General features: G+C 38.3%; 1 protein-coding gene across 1 annotated transcript in view; it reads left to right on the top strand.

Moving 5' to 3' along the window:
• dlc (deltaC) overlaps positions 1-7,541 on the top strand; it is a 72,738-nt gene extending 65,197 nt beyond the window's left edge. Inside the window, exons 8-10 of the mRNA XM_030152792.1 lie at positions 1,461-2,193; positions 2,320-2,434; positions 6,224-7,541. Coding sequence (XP_030008652.1) covers positions 1,461-2,193; positions 2,320-2,434; positions 6,224-6,229 — 854 coding nt within the window. The 3' untranslated portion in view covers positions 6,230-7,541. The remainder of the gene's footprint in view (positions 1-1,460; positions 2,194-2,319; positions 2,435-6,223) is intronic.
• The last annotated feature ends 15,083 nt before the right edge of the window (positions 7,542-22,624 follow it).

Genomic DNA, 22,624 nt, shown 5'->3' with positions numbered 1-22,624 from the left:
GCAATACTTTTTATTTTTTTAATGTAAATAACTGCCTTTTACTATATATTTGTTGTGGTTTTACTGATATTTGTTGTGGTTTTACTGATATTTGTTGTGGTTTTACTGATATTTATTGTGGTTTTACTGATATTTGTTGTGATTTTACTGATATTTGTTGTGATTTTACTGATATTTATTGTGGTTTTACTGATATTTGTTGTGATTTTACTGATATTTGTTGTGATTTTACTGATATTTATTGTGGTTTTACTGATATTTGTTGTGGTTTTACTGATATTTGTTGTGATTTTACTGATATTTGTTGTGGTTTTACTGATATTTGTTGTTGTTTTACTGATATTTGCTGTTGTTTTACTGATATTTGTTGTTGTTTTAATGATATTTGTTGTTTTACTGATATTTGTTGTTGTTTTTACTGATATGTTATTGTTTTACTGATATTTGTTGTTGTTTTAATGATATTTGTTGTTTTACTGATATTTGTTGTTATTTTACTGATATTTACCTTTGCCAGGAGGTATTATGATCACTTTGCTTTGTGTGTGTTTTTGTTTGTTTGTTTGTTTGTTTGTTTGTTTGTTTGTTTGTTAGCAAGATAACTCAAAAAGTTATGGACAGATTTTCATGAAATTTCCAGGAAATGTTGATACTGGCACAAGGAAGAAATGATTAAATTTTGGTGGTGAACGGGGGGGCAGATCTGTCTTGGCGGAGGTCTGCGCTCTCCGAGTGCTTTTCTTGTTGTTGTTTTATTGATATTTGTTGTTTTACTGATATTTGTTATTATTTTACTGATATTTGTTGTTTTAGTGCTATTTACCTTCACCAAGAGGTATTGTGATCGCTTTGCTTTGTTTGTTTGTTTGTTTGCAAGATAACTCAAAAAGTTATCAACGGATTTTCATGAAATTTCCAGGAAATGTTGATACTGGCACAAGGAAGAAATGATTAAATTTTGGTGGTGAACGGGGGGGCAGATCTGTCTTGGCGGAGGTCTGCGCTCTCCAAGTGCTTTTCTTGTTGTTGTTTTACTGATAATTCTTATTGTTTTACTGATATTTGTTGTCTGTCTGTAAATTCTTGTGCTGAACCAGAGAGCTTTACCTCAGTTTTGCTGTACTTGGTACAATGACAATGAAGATGTTCTGATTCTGATTCTGATCTGGTCAAACACGTGGGGTCACCATGGAAACTGTGGACAAACCCACATGGGACCCTTCTGGGGCCCACATGGACATGCTGGATGGACATGTCTTAATTTCTCCCCTTAACTCCTCCCATCGTATGCCAGATTCTGTCTCGGGTATTCAGTTACACTACACTTGCAAGTTTTCAGAATTGATTGTGACAAAACATTCACTGAAAACGTCTGTTTCTAGTATTTGGTTTGAATTGCTCATATTATGAACTCCATCGGGGTTTTGTGTTGCTAAGCTAACCGTCCTATCTTTGTGCAGGTGCTCAGTGTTTGGACCTCGGCAGTCGGGTCATGTGTCGCTGCCGGCCGGGTTTCACCGCTTCTCGCTGTGAGACCAATATTGACGACTGTGCTTCCAACCCCTGCCGCAACGCTGGCACCTGCGTTGACGGGATTAATGACTTCAGTTGTACGTGCACCCTTGGCTTCGCCGGCAAAGACTGCTCGGTGCGCACGAGCCTCTGTTCCCAGTTCCCGTGTGAAAATGGCGGCACGTGTTACACCCACTTCACCGGCCCTGTGTGCCAATGTCCGACAGGTTTCGTGGGTGCGCGCTGCGAATACCAGCTCAAGCCGACCACCAAGATGCCTCCGACTCCCCCTCCCCCCGTGGTGATGGTGGCCTTCGCCCTCGGGTTGGTGACGCTCGCTCTGCTGATGTGCGCCACCGTCTTTATTCTGCGTCAACTCCGCCGCAGCAGGGAGCTGACGGCCATTTCTACATCGGTTAAAAACGACCTGGAGACAGTGAACAACCGCAATGCTGTGATTGGCGGGGGCGGAGCCATGAACGGGGGCCTACCGGGAGCACCGCTGGGCAGCTTAAAGGAGAAGGAGGCGTTCCTCATCCCTGGAGGGCAGCTGAAAATGTCCAATAAGGATGCAGCGCTGGTGGAGAAGGGCGGCGACAACGCAGCCATTTACAAAAACAAAATGGTCGACTGTAACCTGGTGAAGGAGGAACAGCACATGGATAAGAACAAGTTCGACTTGTAAGGATCTCATTCCATTTGATGACTTCGTGTGTCGTGGTTGTTTGTCTTGTTTGTCTTGTATCAACATTTGAGGATTCGGTCAAATGTGCCGATGTTTTAACCTTCTCTCATTCTTTAAAACAGTAAGAAATCTGACTCGTCCATCATCGTCCCTCCTCTCAGTTTTGCGAAGGACAACCTGTACCACCCGGTCTTCATCGTTCCTGAGCAGATGGAACAGTGTGTGTTCGCAACCGAGGTAAGAATCAACTCATGTAGACGATCAGCAGCAAAACGAAGTGATGGTGACTTGAACAAAGTAGGCGTGTTCAGTGTGTTCAGACTCTGAGACGGACAGACTGATGGTGTTGACAACTTTAAAGGTGCGGGAGACTTTCCGGACTAATTTTTCATCAGATCTGTCAAACCTCAGTCGTATCCTCGGTATCATGAATCTGTAAGTCTGTCTGTCATTACTCACCTGAAACTCTTCCCTCACACTGAACAGTTTCTTAGTGCGGTCCATGTGTTTACGAATGAGCCGGGAGGGAACTCGGGCATCTTCGGAATTTTGTCGCAACATGATCGGAAACTGCAGGAACTCCCTTCCTTCTATGCATATTCCTCCAGCCGTTTCCGCGTGTTTTTTTCATCCATATAATACCATATCGTCACACTGCTGCTGCCGCCCTCAGGTGGCTGCGCAAACCTCCGTTTCCCACAATGCACGTAGCGACAAAATTCCAAAGATGCCCGAGTGATGTCCCGGGTCTGTTTGTAAACACACGGTTTGTTTCTGGTGGATGGAACTAAGAAACTGTTCAGTGTGAGGGAAGCGATTCAGGTGAGTAATGACAGACAGACTTACAGATTCATGATACTGACGATATGACTGAGGTTTGACAGATATGATGAAAAATTGGTCATGAAAGTCTCCCGCAGCTTTAAAGTATGAAGGAAATTAGCTCAAGCTGTGAAGAAATGATCATAAACAGCCCGGACAAAAAAGAGAAGTCACACATGCAGTATTTGAATGTGTGACATCATCCATTATTCACGATGGAGAATCGAACCGCTGCATCAACTCTTCATCACATCCCATAATAGAGTCTGGCCTTCATGGAGACTTAACAAGGTCTGATCCTCCCTGATCCGTTCTGTCACAAACCTGATGATCCGGATCAGTCCTGGTATCGTCCGATCCTTTAGACATGATGCAGCGGTGGATTCTCCATCATCAATAATCAAAAATAATACGACTATGGATGGAGAAAATATTATCAACCTTATTGTGACGCTACATAAACATTATGTGACAGTGAACGTCTCCTGGAATCAGAACCAAAGGTGGTGCCGTCAAATATTACATGTGTGACTTTTTTTTTTTTTTGGCTGGGCGGTGCATTTACTGAAGAAATACAGTTGGATGCTTATGCTGCGTTCCAGACAACCTGTAACTCGTGTTTTTCCAAACTTCTACAAGTGAAAATGAACTGAATGTCAGTCAAACCTGTGATTTCCCACCTGGGAACTCATACTAGATCCATGTTCTCCCAGTTCGGAGTTGTGACGTCATGTAGCCCGTCAAACAACAATGGCGGACCCATGGATGTGGTGTTTATGCACAATGTTTAAAACAACTTAAAACAAAGTATTGCTCTAGCTTTATTTCTCCCCAGATGTTCTGCAGGATCAGCAGCTGCTCTAGTGTTAGCTACACCACCAGTCAAAAGTCTGGACTCACCTGGTTTGTCTTTACTTTCATTTCCATTGTAGATTCTCACTGAAGGCATCAAAACCATGAATGAACATATATGGAACTACAACAAGTAGAACCCCCCCCCCCCCCCCCCCCCCCCCCATCATCACCAAAATTTGATTATTTGTTCCTTGTGCCAGTATCAACATTTCCTGAAAATTTCACCCAAATCCTTCCATAGCTTTTTGAGTTATCTTACACACAGACAAACAAACAAACAGATAAACCCAGAAGACAACAGAACCTCTTGGGCGGAAGAAATTATAGATTAAAAAACTGTGACATAACTCAAAGCATGTTTTATATTTTAGATTCTTCAGAATAGCCACATTTTGCTTTTATTTCTGCTTTGCACATTCTTGGCATTCTCTTGAGGAGCTTCATGAGGTATTCACCTGAAATATTTTCCAAAAGTCTTGAAGGAGTTCCCAGTGATGCTGAGCACTGGTTGGACATCTGAGGTCCATCTAATGTCAGTTAAATGAACAGGGTGAGTCCAAACTTCGGACTGGTAGAGTAGTTTTCAGTCCATTGAGGACAAGAATAAATTAATACCAAATATGTATCCAAATATACAAATAATGTAACATAAAAGGTAGAACAGCTTCTCTTTCCTTATGCACTGTTTTTCCTCCTGTTTCCCTCAAATAAGCAAAGAACAAACCCCTCTGGGATAGAAATGACTATAAACCAGGGTTCTCAAACTCGTGTTCTTTCAGGTTCCACATTCAGCCTGATTTGATCTGCAGTGGACCGAACCAGTCAAATAATAACAGAATAACCTAGAAAAAATGACAACTGCAACTTTTTGTCTGTGTTTCAGTGCAAAAAAACCCATTAAATTATGAAAATACTTACTTTTATAAACTATCCAAACAAAAAAGATGTGAATAACCTGAAAAAACTGACATTTCTTTAGAAAAATCAGTGCAATTTTAACAATATTCTGCCTCAACTTCTAATTTCTCCATGTGCATTATGGATCAGATCTACAAAGACACTAAACACTGAGGAACAGGAAGAAAGGACTAAAAATTAGGGCTGAATTTTCTTTAGACATTTCAGGTTGTTCATATTTGTTCAGGTTATTCACATTCTTTTTACAGGATAGTTTGTAAATGTAAATATTTTCATAATTTAATGTTATTTTTTGCACTAAAACAAAGACAAAAATTTTAAGTTGTTAATTCTAGATTTTTTTGCTAAATTGGATTTTTTTTTTTTTTTTTTTGGCTTAATTTGAGATTTTTTTTTTTTTTTTTAACTTATTGAAGTTTTTTTGGCTTAATTGAAGATTTTTTTTTTATTTAATTGAATTTTTTCTTTTAGCTTAATTCAAGATTTTTTTTTTTACTTAATTGAAGATTTTTTTTGGCTTGATTGAAGATTTTTTTTTTACTTAATTGATTTTTTTTTTTTTTTTTTGCTTAATTCAAGATTTTTTTTTACTTAATTGAATACTTTTTTTGCTTAATTCAAGATTTTTTTTTTTTTTTTACTTAATTGAAAAATTTTTTGGCTTAATTCAAGATTTTTTGCTAAATTTGAGATTTTTTTTTTTTTTTTTTTTTTTGCTTAATTCAAGATTTTTTTTTACTTATTTGAAGATTTATTAATTTTCTTTAGACATTTCAGGTTGTTCATATTTGTTCAGGTTATTCACATTTTATTGTTTCAGGATAGTTTGTAAATGTAAATATTTTCATAATTTAATGTTATTTTTGCACTAAAACAAAGACAAAAAAATTGAAGTTGTTATTATTTATAGACATAATGGAATTTTTTTTTTTTCACATCGAACCAGAAGAAAATCTGCAGTCATTCTTTTTTGTGGGTTCTTCTGCTGTTATTACTTGACTATAGATCAGATTGGTCTGGATGTGGAACCGGAACTAAAATGAGTTCCACAGCCTTGACTGGAATTTTTACACTTTGTAAATTCATCCCAGGGGTCTGATTAGAACCTTTGGAGGGACACATTTGGGTCCCAGTACGTATGTTTGAGACCCCTGTTTTAAATGAACATAAAGAACAAAACCACCATGTTGGTTTGTTTACATGTAGCTCCCACAATTCCTTGCGCTCAGGCAGTTTGGCATGACTTGCCTGGAACGTTACAAATTCATGAGTTGTGGTTTGAAGTTGTGACTTGCAGACTCAAACACCTGCCTGGAACGCAGCATCAGCTCAACAAAGGGAAAGACGCAGAAAAAGGTTTAAGTGTGACAAATAAAGAAGTGCTGGTGTGTTTGCAGATGACTAACTGCTGTATTTCTGTGTCGTCTTCAGGTGTAACTGTCCAACGTTCAGCCCCACCAGTAGAGTGGAGGAACGCTGAAGGACAGTTCAGCCAGAGGATTGATTCTACAGACTTTTTTTTATTTAATATTTATTGGTGCTGCTCAGTGAAGAGACTTTTTTTTTTTCCTTCTTTTCTGCTTCAATCTTTGGATGAGTCTGAAAAAAGGCAGTGGTGGACGAGAGAAAAAGGACAGACTGAATGTCTGGCATTATTTGCACTATTTATCTTTTTTATACCTGAAATCTTAATATAATTTTTGTAACTACATCTGATTTTTTTGGGATCGAACAAGAAACAGAGGAATTAAAAACTGGAATTATCCACCAATCGGAAAGACCGGTACCTTTAGGAAAAACTACAAATCTACTGTTTCCTGTGAGATTTCTCAAAAAGATGTCAATCAAATCATCAAAGGAAGACTTTACAGCTCCTTGTTGTTGTTGTTATTGTTGTTGTTTTTTTTTTTGCGTGACTTTCCGCTGTCAGTGCTTTTAACCCACACTGATTTCTTTGTGTGGATTCTTTGAAAGCGAAGCATCCCGCTGTGGCCTGAACATGAGCCTTACAATCACCGTCCAAACCTGTGAACTCTGAAGTGCCTCTAAAAGAAAAAAAAAACAACTGCAACAGAACTTAAAGCAAACGTTCACAAAGAAACAACGAGGGACTAGTTTTAGAGAAAGTCCAAGTGGAACAGGAAGTCCTGGTCTCAGTCTTAAAAACAGTTTCTAGTGAATCTTAAGCATCAACAATCATCAATATCCCATTTTCACATCATAAAAGATAATCTGCTTTTGACAATTTCTATGTTGTAATTCTTTTTCTCGTGTACATGTACTTCCTGCCATTCCCACCTTTTTTTTTTTTAAATTCTTTTTTTATGAATCATTAATCCAAACCTAAACCAGCTGCCTTTATTAACCACTGCTGTTGAAGTACGTAAACAGGAAAATGAGTCCGAAACCCAGACCGTTCGGACCGGGTCTCAGACTCCAGAACCGTCCCAGCTTCAATATTTAAAAGAGCGAAGGACTCCAAAGAGAGTTTATTCATCCTCCTCTTTTAATCCTCCAGTTGATACCAAAAATATGTGTTCCTGTGTAGTCACACCGTCAGTAATTTAAGAAAACAATGCAATGTGTACATATCCTCTAGAACATAGTTTTTCCTATTTAATTTTTTTTTTTTTGGTAAATAATGTATTTATGAAAGAGAATTGTACATATGTCTATGTTTATGTGCCTATTGTTTCTGTCAAAATCAAGAAATATATTTTTTCATAAATAAATTAGAAAAGTATTCTGATGTGTCATCTCATACTCTTTTTTTTTTTCAAATAGTTTATACCAGGAATTCTGTCCGTCCCAGATTTTTGTCCAACTGATTTTTTAAATTAAAAAAAAAAAAAAGAAGAAGAATTTTGTCACCTGATTCTTTTCAGATTTTTTTCTTTTCAAACATTTTCTTCACCTCCTGAAGGTGTGCAGTGCAGAGTTTAGTGGCTAAATTAACAATTTTGGATTCTGCAAATGTTTGAATATTTTTCAAAAAGTTTGAAAGTTAAGACTTGGACTGAATGTTTGACTGAAAAAACAGTGATTTAGTTGAATCTATTTCACAATTATCTTTAATTTAATATTCAAATTAATCCCTGACTAGACTCATTGCAGTTTTGTGCGATAAATCAATTTCCCAACACCTGAAAAACCATCTCTTGCAAGAATAAAAGCTTTTCATCAAAAAATGATTGTTTTGGTGAAATTGTCATTTTTCCATAAGACAAACTTTTCTGCACAAGTTATATCAGAGGCGCCGCTACCAACTGTGGGCCCCATGAAAGCTAAACTTTGTGGACCCATTCATAAAATTCAGTATCTTGTCAATCTGTCAGAGTGTGTGTGTGTGTGTGTGTGTGTGTGTGTGTGTGGGGGGGGGGGGGTCCATACCAAGGTTATTATCGTTAACGAAAACTAAGGAAATGATGAAAACTTGAACTGAAAAAACATTTTCATTAACTGAAACAAATTAAAACTATACTTGAAAGAAAATAATGATAACTAACTGAAACTGTATTGTGTGTTTACAAAACTAACTAAAACGTATACAAATTATGGATGAAATTCCCCTCATTTTCATCTTTGTCAATGTTGGATTGATACAAAATCGATTTATTTCACTCGAGCGATTTTCTCTGCTGTCATCATATGACCCTTTTTGGTCCATCACTTGTGTTCACTTGTGGTTTCCAGTCGTCTTCTGGTCCCCACTCTACCTGGAAACATGGAGACTAAAGCAGCAGAGTCCTGTCTGGGATTGATTTGAATACGACCACAGAGAAGAAGAGAAAAGAGACCACTGAACTACAACTAAACTAAAACTAAGCATTTAGAAAAAAATGAAAACTAATAAAAACTAGCAAACCTGCTCTAAAAATGAATTAAAACTAACTGAATTAGAGAAAAAAAAGTCAAAACTAAATAAAACTAAAATATAATGAAAAATCCAAAACTATTAGAACCTTGGTCCATACGTAACGTCGTGTACGCAAGCGTGAAAATGAAACTGAAACTTAAACTTAACATGCCTTCAACATCCAATTATTGACTTCTGTGCCTCTCAGCAGATCTTACACAAAATGTTCACAACTTTGAACCCGTGTACACTGGAACCACCCCCACACACACAAATGCTAGGCCCCATGAATTTGTCATGTCCCCCCACCCCCCCCACCCCCTTATCAGTGCCCCAGAGTTATTTTCACACAGTTTTGGAAAAGAGACTACTGCTCCCACAGTTGTGTTGGTTCTTGGTTGGTTCTGGTCCACAGGTCGTTAGTGGTTCTCAGGTGCACCTGTCATGGTCCTCCTCACCTGCCTGTAATTGGTCAGTTGAAGTCTTTAAAAGGAGATTGTCCCTCAGTTAGCCCCACCCCCCATCCTATCTGCTGACTCCCGTTTTGAATCCTGTGTCTGTGATGGACTCAGTGGCTGATTATAAACTGTCCTTTTAGAACCCATGAAAGGACCTGTTATCGCTTTGACTCCTTTTTGTGTTTTTTGTTCAGTTTGTGTCGTTTCCATAATTTGCCACCTCTGTCCATGAGTTGCTGGATTTTGAATTTGTTGGAAACGTAACCGAACCAAACCAACACCTTTGATGCATGATGTTTGCTTAGAGTTGAGGTTGGTTTTAAATGATCAGACTGAAGGTAAATGTGTCCATATGTGACCTGGATCTGATCTGTTACAGTCTGAACAGCACTAGTCTGACCCAGACCACTTTCATATGTGGTCCTAAATCCAACCCGGACCATTTTCATATGTGGTCCTAAATCTGATCCAGATCTGATATTTTCCAGTGTGACTTCAGTCTGAATGTCCAGGTCGCATTTATCCGACCTCTACATCATTGAAATGCGACAAACGTCCCAGTTGTTCATCCCAGGAGGAGGAGCGGAGGAAAACCATACTTCCTTCCATAAACACAGTGTGTGTCTGCGTGGTCTCGTATTCCATCAGGACCTCTTTAGTGCATGTGGGTCACTTCAGGACCTCTTTAGTGCATGTGGGTCACTTCAGGACCTCTTTAGTGCATGTGGGTCACTTCAGGGTCACATTCAGTTCAGACTCAAAACTGATAGAAGTCGCATTTAATGTGGAATATGAACCAACACATGAAAAAATCAGATTTCACCAAAAATATCTGAATCATGCGTTCAGACCTGCTGTGGGCGGAGCCTCACAGACTCTAATAAACATGTGACTTTGATTTAGTGATTTATTGTGAACATGAAGTGAAATTGAACATATTTGCAAACAAGCAGGACATGCATCATAATACTAATATCAACAGTCGTAACCATCGTAGACAGAGCAGAACAGTAGTTCCATTTACATGCTTCTCTGAACTTTGGCCTTTGTTTAACTCAGCCTCTTCTGTCCAAACGTCCACTTTCCTCCTTTTCTTTCTGTCTTTCATTCCCTAAAGTCATCTCGTTTTTGCGTCCCTTCGCTGTGTGCGTTTCCAGTTTCGCTGTGCTGATCATCGATACGCCGTCTCCTGGTTAATGAGTAACCGTGGCCACGTGTCGAACGGTCAAACCCGGCAGTGTAGAGACTGGACTCTGGCTGACCGTCTGTTCACCTGGACGCCTTTGTCTCAGACACACACCTGTCCTCAGCTTGAACCGTCAACTCCGCCCACACTCACCTGTGGAAACAGAAACCAGGGAGCGAGCTGAACAAAGGTCAAAGGTCACAGAGGCCTGCAGCGGTGTCGCAAACTGAGTGGGAGGAGCTACACGATATGAACTAAAGTCTGTGGACCCGCTGAATCCAGTTCTTTTCTTACAAACAATAATGACTAATGTCAGAATATAGTTTTATATTATGGGATAGATATCAGTGCATTGGTTCATTTGGGTTCAATTATTATCTTTGTTTGTAAAATGGCTTACAGATGGTTTGGACTGAATTTATATCAACAGTGATTTATTTTTTTTCTCCCTGACTCTGATTTTACATATTCTTCCTCTAAACTCTCTAATATTTTTCCTGTTTTGACTGTAAATAATCATTTTCTTCCTCATCTAACCGTCTTCTTTCATCACATGAGGATCAGACAGAGAAACATCAGTATTCGCTCAAATCGTCGTCTGACTTTGATCCCAGATGTTTGTTCATATGTGTCCAACCCGTCAGATCCTAATTATCTCTGATCCGTTAGACTTTCTGTGCTTCACTTCCGTCACGGTGAACACCTTCAAAGATGATGTTCATTTTTGTTCTTTTTTTTTTTTTTTTTTTTTTTACCAATTTTTAAAAATTATTTTGTTTATTTTGTTAATTAATTTGGTCTTTTTCTTTTAAACAAATTGTTTTATTATTTTCTTCATTTTGTTGATTTTTTATGTATTTTTTTTTTTACTCTTATTATTGTTTTGTTCATTGCATTAATTATTTTGGTCTTTTTTAACTTATTTTTTGGATTATTTTATTCATTTGTTCATTATGTTGTTCATTTTGTTGATTATTTTGGTCTTTTTTTCACTAATTTTTTTTATTATTTTGTTCATTTTGTTGATTATTTAAAGTCTTTTTTTTTTTTTTACTCATTTTGGTGATTGTCTTTTTTTTTTAAATAACTGTTTGGGTAATTTTGTTCATTTTGTTGATTATTATGTTCATTTTGTTGATTATTTTGGTCTCTCTTTTTTTTTTTTTTTTAAATCATTTTCTGATTATTTGGTTCATTTTGTTGATTATTTTGGTCTTTTTTTTGTCATTTTTTTCATAAACCCAAACCAAACTAACCAATGCACTGATATCTATCCCATAATATAAAACTATATTCTGAAATTAATCCTTATTGTTTTGGATCCCAGTCCCCTGTTATATAAGAAACACCTGGATTCAAAGCGTCCACATACTTTTGTCCACATTGTGTGCGTCAACTTGTGGAAAAGCAGTTGCAGCATATGAACTTGTGTTAGTATGTATTATTTCCCAGGATGCATTTCACTGACCTACATCCAGTCACAGAGTATCATGATCATATTGAACAGAAAACTGATGTTACTGTCGTCGGCTGAAAGTCTGTCATGTTTTGAATACTCGGCTCTGATTGGCTTCCTCTGCACAGCAACAGCAGCTGATTGGACAAACAGTGGAAATAAATACTGGGAATATTTATGAGCGGTATTTAAAGAATTTATAGTCAATTTAAAACAACTTTCCTTTAGTCATGAGTCATTACTTTGAGTATTGTCTTTTGTTCAGGGCACAGGTGTCAAACATACAGCCCGTGGGCCAAAACCGGCCCGCCAAAGGGTCCACTCCGGCCATGGGATGAATTTGTGAAATGCGAAAAATTTCACTTAAGGTATTAACAATCATTTTAGTTCAGGAGTAAAATTCAGCCCAGTTCAATCTCAAATGGGTCAGATCAGTAAAATACTATGACATTAACCTGGAAATAAATGCAACACAAACATTTTCTCTCACGGTAAAAAAATGTTTTAAAGTAAAATTACATGAAAATGTTTACATTTACAAACCATCCTTTCAAAAAAACAGAGAATATCCTTAACAAATATGAACAAACATGAACAACCTGGAATTCATAAGAGAAGTCAGTGTATTTGTACCAATATTCTGTTATTAAATGTTGTGTGTATTTGTAGATCCACTGTATCTGTACGTTAGAATGAACATGTAGAAATGATCAACTGAGGAAGAATATTGGTACAATTACACTTACTTTTCTTTTAAAATGTCATGTTTTTCATGGTGGTTCATGTTATTGACATTGTTTTAAAGGAGAGTTTGTAGATGTGAACATTTTCTTGAAGTAATTTTTTCACTTTCAAACGTGAATATGAACGGTAGCTTTCACAGTTAAACTGATACTCAGTTCCTGGGAACTGGTACCGATATACAACAGTACCTGTTTTTCTGTTTTCATTACTTTTGTGTGTATATGTGGTGATTAGTCATTTTGTCTGTAAAAAAAAAATAGTAAAAACTTCTGAATTCTGAATATTTATTTATCAACGTCACAAGTGAAATAACATCAGAGAAAACAAAAAAAAGGTGTGTGTGGGAAGGGAAAATAACTTCAAAATAAATATAACAGATATAACATTTATCAAAGTAAAGTATTCCAAACTAAAACAAACCCCTCCCCCTTCATGAACTGTATTGCACATGCTCAGTTCTTTTCAGGATCTCCTTTTTGTGGCTGAGCCCAGACCGCTCCACACTGACTGACTGGTTTGTTTGTTTTTACTTTTCCACTTCTTCTTCTTCTTCTTCTTCAGGTTGGAGCTGTTACCGTGGCTACCTTTACTTTTTATTTTTTTCATTAAATCATTATTGCCGTGGCTACCTTTATTTATTTATTTATTTATTTATTCATTTATTATATCTTTATTACCAAGGCTACATTTATTTATTTTTCATTAAATCTTTATTACTGCTGCTGCCTTTATGTTTACCATCCCAGATACTGTCGTCGTCACCTCATCAGGCAGACACTCCTCCACTCTCTCCTCAACAGACAGAGGATGCATTCAAGTACCAAAATGCGGTCCCGTTTGACTTTACATGAATCAATACTCAGTAGTACTGGCGGAATTGAGTCGGTTGGACACAGCAGGAAACCACATCAGTTTAGAATTTAGTAGGAGATAGAGGAGGAACCAGCATTCTAGATTCAAAACAACACAGATTTATGTTCATGTTCATGGAAGGACTGACACTGACATCAACCAGAAGAAAGAAACTCATCAGCACATTTGGGATTGAATGGAAAAACCAACATTACACACTTCTGTTTGGAACACATTTAATAAATATGGGGAAAGTTTAGCTCACATGGACAATGGAAAAGGGACTATTGAGATGAAAACATTTGGGAATCCCTGCTGTATATCTACAAACATAAACTATGTGAGACTGTAACTACCATGATGCATTTCAGCAAAACATGTCCAAGTCACAATACTTCACGTTCCCTTGGTTCCATAAGACATGATGACAGTGATTCACCAGTAAAACCCATGGAGTTGGATCGATGACAGTAGACGAACACACTGGGTTTATGATCCACAAGAAATAAAATGAACAAACATGAATAAATAAAAGGTACAAAATAATTAATAATGTGGAAAAAAGAAAAAAAGACTAAAATAAGCCACAAAATGAATAAAAACAGCTAAAGTGATCAATGAAATGAACAAAAATGAAAAACAAATCAACAAAATTATATATAACAAGGACAAAATAAGGCACAAACTGAACAAAAATGGGAAAAAAGTCATAAAGTAGACAAAATGAACAAAAACAAATAAAATAGTAAGTAAAATGAATAAAGACAAATACAGTAGTAGGTAAAATGAATAAAAACAACTAAAATAGTAACTAAAATGAGCAAAAACAAATAAAATAGTAAGTAAAATGAACAAAAACAAATAAAATAGTAAGTAAAATGAACAAAAACAAATAAAATAGTAAGTAAAATGAACAAAAACAAATAAAATAGTAAGTAAAATGAACAAAAACGAGGAAAACAAGGTTGTAGATGTTTCTTTTTATGTTCAGTTCATGAAAGGTTTGAAATAAGAAGTCACTTTTTCTTCAGTTTTGTCTGTTTATATATAATAACCTTTAAATTTACTCTGAGCTTTAATGGACGTTTACATGATCAGTGAATTAAATTATGGGATGGTTGGTCTCTGCCTCATCATAGTCTAAATGTTACTTCCGTGTCCAGTGACAGAATATTTCCAATTGTTGTAAAATGGTGCAGTCCGGTGTTCCAACAGCAGAAATGATGTCAATAAAACAAACTCCTATTATCACTTTCTTCCGACGGAGAAGAGAAGATGTCTGAAGTTCATTCGGTAAGTCGGATCTAAAATAATGAACAATACAGTTTAGTGTCAGCTAGCATCTGTAGCTAACGTTCGCTAGCTTGTACTAGCGCTAAACGTTAGCTTATATAATGTTACCTGTCTGTATGTAACTTTAAAGCAAAATGCTCTGTGTGTGTGTATTGTCAGTTACGTTGCCCATTAACCATATGCTACTTACTCTAATATAGCTAATGAAATGCTAACGTTACCCGGGCACAGAAACGTTAGCTTTATTGCTACACCCTTATGTTTGCTAGCTACTCCCTCTCACTTTAACCTCGTCGTTCTTTTTACATTAAAACTGAACTTTTCCTGTCTGCCTTCCACCTACCATTAAACTAATTCTTATGACTCAATTAAAGCAGTGATTTTTGTCTTTTTACATCCGCCAAGGAGGTTATGTTTCTTCTGGGTTTATCTGTTTGTTTTGTCTGTTAGCAAGATAACTCCAAAAGTTATGGAAGGATTTTGGTGAAATTTTCAGGAAATGTTGATACTGGCACAAGGAACAAATGATAAAATTTTTGTGGTGATTGGGGGAGAGGGTGGGGGGGGACTGATCTGCCTTGGCAGAGGTCTGCGCTCTCCAAGTGGTTTTCTAGTTCCATATGTGTTCATTCATAGTTTTGATGCCTTCAGTGAGAATCTACAATGGAAATGAAAATAAAGACAAACCAGGTGAGTTCAAACTTTTGACTGGTAGTGTAGCTAACGCTAGAGCAGCTGCTGATTATGCAGAACATTTGGGGATAAATTATGTTACAGTAACACCTTGTTTTAGTAAACAGTTCTTATAAACACCACATCCGTGGGACTGCCATTGTTATTTGATGGGCTACGAGGTCTGCGCTTTCTGAGTGCTTTTCTAGTTTTAAATGGAATTCTTCATTTTCCCACGTTTCCCTGTGGTCTCCATAAACTGTAAATGCTCTGCTTGGCTCTGAATTCTTCATTCATTCAACTCCACAGGTCCATCTTCAACCCTGTTTCTGAGTAATGACACCAGAAAGGTGGTTTGGAGCGCTGGCCCTTTAAATGCACATGAGCCACTTCAGGCCCCGCCCCCTCCAGGTTATTAGCTGTGCTGCTCTGTCCCGTTCAACCAACAACTGAACATTTGAGGTAATGGGCTCCAGGTTTGGACATATTTTCAGTCTGGACTACAACCGCTGATGACGACAAACAATTATGGAGAAAAACAGGAGAAATGTTGGACTGAAGTCTGGATCTGATATGAGCAAATGTGGAGACGGAACGAGTTAGAGACGCAACTAATTAAGAAGGAATTCAAACAGGTTGTAGAAATCCACTGGATTTTTGTCTAAATGAATCTAAAGATAGTTTTGGAGCAACTGGAGGGTTCAAATTCAAACTGTCTGAACTATTAGGGTTCAAATGCACAAATAAATGAACTGACTGCAAAACTCTAAACCTTACCAAGTGTATTTTTCTCATTTCTAGTAAAAATTTCTCATCACACTTAAAATAAGACAGAATCACCTAAAGAGGAGCTTTTCAGTGAGATATAAGAACTGATTTTTAGACAATAGATCTGGAAAAGCTGATTTCAGGAAATCTTACCAAGGTAATTTCCACTTGTTCCATTGGCAGATTTTTTTGCTTGAATTAAGCAAAAAAAACCACGGTGACGGACTGATGACAGCTGTGGTTTCATGTGTGTGTTTCAAACCTGACGGACATTCACACCGTTTCCATCCCTGAGGCTTTTATTTATGCAGAAATAACGTGATTTAACCTTAAAGACCCACTGTTACTGCTGCTGTTTCTGGTGTAGTCCTCTATAATTAACCTTTTAATCACCTTCTATTCAAATACTATCCTCTGTATTCTTCAGTTTTCAGTGTAAACCCTGTATTTTCCATGGGGATGGATAGTGTGACGTCATGAATCACTTCTGGGTCCAAACCCCTGCTCCTAACGTTAACAGCCCACGAACCACCGCTTGAATTAAGCAAAAAATAATCTTGAATTCATCATAAAAATCTGCCGTTGGAACAAGTGAAAATTATCTTGGTAAGATTTCTTGAAATCAGATTTTCCAGAAATATTGTCTGTAAATCAGTTCTTATATCTCACTGAAAAGTTCCTCTTTAGGTGATTCTGTCTTATTTTAAGTTTGATGAGATATTTAGACCAGAAATGAGGAAAATACACTTGGTAAAATTTAGATTTTTTCCAGTGCCAAAGACTAATAACAGTGGGTTTAGATAAATATGAGCCTTTTAAGTGACTTTGGGAAGTCAGTAGAGTAGGATGTGGCTGAAAAAGGTGACTGGTTCGTTGGCTGTTGACGTTAGCAGCAGGGGTTTGGACCCAGAAGTGATTCATGATGTCACACTATCCATCCCCATAGAAAATACAGGGTTTACACTGAAAATTGAAGAATGCAGAGGATAGTATTAGAATAGAAGGGGATTAAAAGGTTAAGTATAGAGGACTACACCAGAAACAGCAGCAGTAACAGTGGGTCTTGAAGGGTTAAATCAGGTTATTTCTGCATAAATAAAAGCATCAGGGATGGAAGCGGTGTGAACATCCATCAGGTTTCAAACACACACATGAAACCACAGCTGTCATCAGTCCGTCACCGTGGCGACCTCTGACCCGGCCCCGCCCCCCTCCGTTCCCAGGTTGTTTTGGATACACTGGGTCCGTCCACGAGTTGACGTGAGAACCGACGTGTGTGAGAAACGGAACAGTGAGAGGAACCCAGAGAACATCAATCACAGCGTTGAGTTGTGATGAAGATGATGAAGACACAGATCCAGGACTGAGCAGACCCCCCCCCCCCCCCTCCCAAAAAAAACCCAAAAAAAAACACTGGATTGAACCGGATTTAACTCTTAAAGACCCAAAGGTACTTTTAACTGAATTTAACCCTTAAACACCCAAAGGTACCTTTAACAGGATTGAACCCTTAAAGACCCTTAGATACTTTTATATCAGTTCACACATGAAGGATTGTCTCTTTAACCTTTAGTCTTTCATCACCAGTTATTATAATATTATCCTCTGGATATTGTGTATTTTTCAGTGTAAATCCTGTCCATCCTGTTTTATACACAGACCCTGGTTCAATCACAGACCCTGGTTTAATCACAGACCCTGGTTCAATCACAGACCCTGGTTTAATCACAGACCCTGGTTCAAACACAGACCCTGGTTTAATCACAGACCCTGGTTCAATCACAGACCCTGGTTCAATCACAGACCCTGGTTTAATCACAGACCCTGGTTCAATCACAGACCCTGGTTTAATCACAGACCCTGGTTCAAACACAGACCCTGGTTTAATCACAGACCCTGGTTCAAACACAGACCCTGGTTTAATCACAGACCCTGGTTCAAACACAGACCCTGGTTCAATCACAGACCCTGGTTCAAACACAGACCCTGGTTCAATCACAGACGCTGGTTCAATCACAGACCCTGGTTTAATCACAGACCCTGGTTCAAACACAGACCCTGGTTCAATCACAGACCCTGGTTTAATCACAGACCCTGGTTTAATCACAGACCCTGGTTCAATCACAGACCCTGGTTCAATCACAGACCCTGGTTTAATCACAGACCCTGGTTTAATCACAGACCCTGGTTCAAACACAGACCCTGGTTTAATCACAGACCCTGGTTCAAACACAGACCCTGGTTTAATCACAGACCCTGGTTTAATCACAGACCCTGGTTCAATCACAGACCCTGGTTCAAACACAGACCCTGGTTCAAACACAGACCCTGGTTCAAACACAGACCCTGGTTTAATCACAGACCCTGGTTCAAACACAGACCCTGGTTTAATCACAGACCCTGGTTCAAACACAGACCCTGGTTTAATCACAGACCCTGGTTCAAACACAGACCCTGGTTTAATCACAGACCCTGGTTTAAATACAGACCTTGGTTTAGACCCAGACCTGCTTTTCTTCTGGTTGTGGATCGGACTTTTGTTGCTGTTTCACTGACTGCTCTTTTTTTCGTCGCAGATTGAGTAAAAGCCAAAGTGGTTCCGGTCTGTGTTGGATCACAGCAGGACGGCGTTGACACAAAGAGCTTCAAAACTCCCAGAACCAGCCGCTGTGACCCTGGGGGTCAAAGGTCGTCTAAGGAGGAAGTGGACCTGGGAGACAGACAGAAAGGTGAGGACGAATGTCAACAGTTCAAACCGGCGTCTGAGGTTTAGTGCCATGTCTCCCATATGACGCTAATATTCCACAAATGTCATGGTTTCTATGATTAAACTGATTCATTATTAGACAATAAATAACAAAGAACAAACATTAAACCAGGGTCGAAGGCTCCACTTTCAGACCAATATGAGCTACAGTTAAATAATAATATAATAACGTATAAATAATGACAACTGTAAGATTTTCTCTTTATTTTAGAGCAAAAAATAACAATAAATGATAAAAATATTTACATTGGCAAACTGTCCATTTGCACTGTTTACGCTGGTACATGTTTGTTTACATTGTTTACATTACTACTGCATCTGCACATTTTTGTTCTATTATATTTTCTAAATTTTACATACTTCTTCCCACTCCTTTTTTGAACTTGTTCATATTATGATTTGATGATGCTTATAATAATAATGGTAATAATAATAATAGTAATAATAATTATTATTATTATCTACTTATTTATTTATAATTTTTTTAATATGTTTTTTTTTTCTAAATTTTAGACACGCTCGTTCGAAATTCATTCATTCATTCATTAAAATTTTGCCCTTTCATACAGTATATTATGATGGCGTTTTAGGGTCATATAGGAAAAATAAAAACACTAGTCACTACTAATTATAAAGTCGGAATATTATGAGAATAAAGTTGTAGTTTTTAAAAAAACCCTCAGAGGTGCCCGTTTAGTTGTATTTTCCTGATCTGAGCATCTTCAGATTGAACTGGAACCTGAACTAAAATCATTGTTCATATCTTAAGTGAAATATTTTGCATTTACAAATTCTTCCCAGGGGCCAGATCGGACCCTTTGGTGGACCGGTTTTGGCTCGTGGACCGTATGTTTGACACCTGTGGTTTACAATGTGAGGATTTTAGTGGCTGGGTCTGAATTTTAAACAATCATGCAAAAATGAACAACTTCTGAATTCTGACCTAAAACAAAATAATCTGACCTTTAATAACAGGAAATTTTAAATGTGTTTTATATACTCACCTGGACACCGGAGGGTTAAATACTCCATTTGGACAACTGAAGGGTGCTCTGTGGTTCACATAGACCAGTGGTTCTCTAACTTTTTACAGTGGAGTACCCCTGAAATAGACTTTTTACAGTGGAGTACCCCCTGAAATAGACTTTTTACAGTGGAGTGCCCCCTGAAATAGACTTTTTACAGCGAGTACCCATAAAATAGACTTTTTACAGTGGAGTACCCCAGAAATAGACTTTTTACAGTGGAGTACCCCCTGAAATAGACTTTTTACAGTGGAGTACCCCCTGAAATAGACTGTTTACAGTGGAGTACCCCCTAAAATACACTTTTTACAGTGGAGCACCCCTGAAATAGACTTTTTTATCCAAGTGCCCCCAACTTTCACTTCAACATTTTTAATTGAATAAAATTAGTCCAAATGTGTTCCTGTACCAAAGGTGTCTGTTTATATTTACAAAACTTTGTAAACAAACAACATGTATTTAACTGTAATATATATATATATATATATATATATATATATATATATATATAGACATTTTTTACAGTAAATTTTGTGTAAAATCTAAACTAAAAGTGCCCTCTGTCATTGATAAGAAAAAAAAAAAAAAGGTCATTAATTAATAAATGAACCTTTCATCAACATAAAATAATTCCTTATCTACTCAAATGAACTCATTTTGAATCATATAAAATATAAATGTTTTTCAAATGTTACCAAAGACAATAAAACTATTATATGAATGTATTTATTGTGTTTTATATTTCTGCATTAATTCTATTTATTTATTTTATATTCGGTACATGATGACTTATTTAATGGATTTAAATACCACCTGGGCTTCTTTCAAGTACCCCTGGGGGTATGGGTACCCCTACCATAGATTTTTGGATAATTAAAAATAAACTAAATTAACCTGTTTATCTGATTGATTTGGGTGACCCCCCCATCCTAACCCCACCCTCTTATTATTGATCTGATGTGATATCATATGTGAACTCTGAGCTCATTGGTTGATATTTATGACATTTTATCTGTAAAATAAAATTAAATATCCGTCCATCTCCTGTGTGTGTTTCCCACCGTCCTCCTCCTCCTACATCCGTCCAGGAGCTGACCTTTGACCCCGCCCATCGTGGGAACGCCATCAGGAGGATGAGTTGGCGTGACAACGGGGAGGACATTACCACGGCAATGATGAGTCTAACAGACCCCCAACACCTGTCTTACACACACACACACACACACACACACACACACCTCAGAGTACAGAGGAGGTTGAACAGTAAAACTAAAACAAAACACAAGGACTAAAAAAGTATGTTCAATGAAACAAAAATAAAATAAAAAAAACAACAAACCCCTGTTTTTCTAAAGTTGTTGAAATGTTCATGGATGATGTAGATCAGTTCAACACAAACTAAAATGAAATACAAGTGCAGTCAAACAGTTTCATTTTCCTCTAATGTTAATGCTTCATAAAAGCTTTTTTATGTACCCACAGTACTTGAAAAACTCCCTTTAGAATAAAATCTACACTACAGTTAACCCTGGGTTATCAACCACACACACATCAACCGCACACACACATCAACCGCACACACACATCAACCACACACACATCAATCACACAGCGTTGGAAGTAAAGTAAACACACGGAGGATTTTACACGTTATATTTAAGTGAGAAGTGAAGACAGTATTAGATAAGGTAAGATAAGATAAATTAAGTTAAGGCACATTAGATAAGACAAACAAGTTAAGTTAAGTTCAGATAAATTAAGTTGAGATTACAGTGACAGATGAAACAGAGCTAGTTCAGACTCACTGATGCTGTCCACTGTGTCTTCAGTGTCATTTTTGTATGTGCGAGTTCATCCCATGAGACCCTCTGGGGGGGCCACTTTTGGACCCTTTGGAGGGCTGCTTTTGGACCCTTTGGAGGGCCGGTTTTGGACCCTTTGGCGGGCTGCTTTTGGACCCTTTGGAGGGCCGGTTTTGGACCCTCTGGAGGGCCGGTTTTGGACCCTTTGGAGGGCCGGTTTTGGACCCTCTGGAGGGCCGGTTTTGGACCCTCTGGAGGGCCGGTTTTGGACCCTTTGGAGGGCCGGTTTTGGACCCTTTGGCGGGCTGCTTTTGGACCCTTTGGAGGGCCGGTTTTGGACCCTTTGGAGGGCCGGTTTTGGACCCTTTGGCGGGCTGCTTTTGGACCCTTTGGAGGGCCGGTTTTGGACCCTCTGGAGGGCCGGTTTTGGACCCTCTGGAGGGCCGGTTTTGGACCCTTTGGAGGGCTGGTTTTGGACCCTCTGCAGGGCTACTTTTGGACCCTCTGGAGGGCCGGTTTTGGACCCTTTGGAGGGCTGGTTTTGGACCCTCTGCAGGGCTACTTTTGGACCCTCTGGAGGGCCGGTTTTGGACCCTCTGGAGGGCCGGTTTTGGACCCTTTGGAGGGCCGGTTTTGGACCCTCTGCAGGGCTACTTTTGGACCCTCTGGAGGGCCGGTTTTGGACCCTCTGCAGGGCTGCTTTTGGACCCTCTGGAGGGCCGGTTTTGGACCCTCTGCAGGGCTGCTTTTGGACCCTTTGGAGGGCCGGTTTTGGACCCTCTGCAGGGCTACTTTTGGACCCTCTGGAGGGCCGGTTTTGGACCCTCTGCAGGGCTACTTTTGGACCCTCTGGAGGGCCGGATTTGGACCCTCTGCAGGGCTGCTTTTGGACCCTTTGGAGGGCCGGTTTTGGACCCTCTGCAGGGCTACTTTTGGACCCTTTGGAGAGCCGC

The sequence above is a fragment of the Sphaeramia orbicularis genome, chromosome 13 (genome assembly GCF_902148855.1).
Source record: "Sphaeramia orbicularis chromosome 13, fSphaOr1.1, whole genome shotgun sequence".
NCBI lineage: Eukaryota > Metazoa > Chordata > Actinopteri > Kurtiformes > Apogonidae > Sphaeramia > Sphaeramia orbicularis.
Note: the sequence above shows the minus strand (reverse complement) of the source record. Positions and strands in the feature narration are given on the sequence as shown.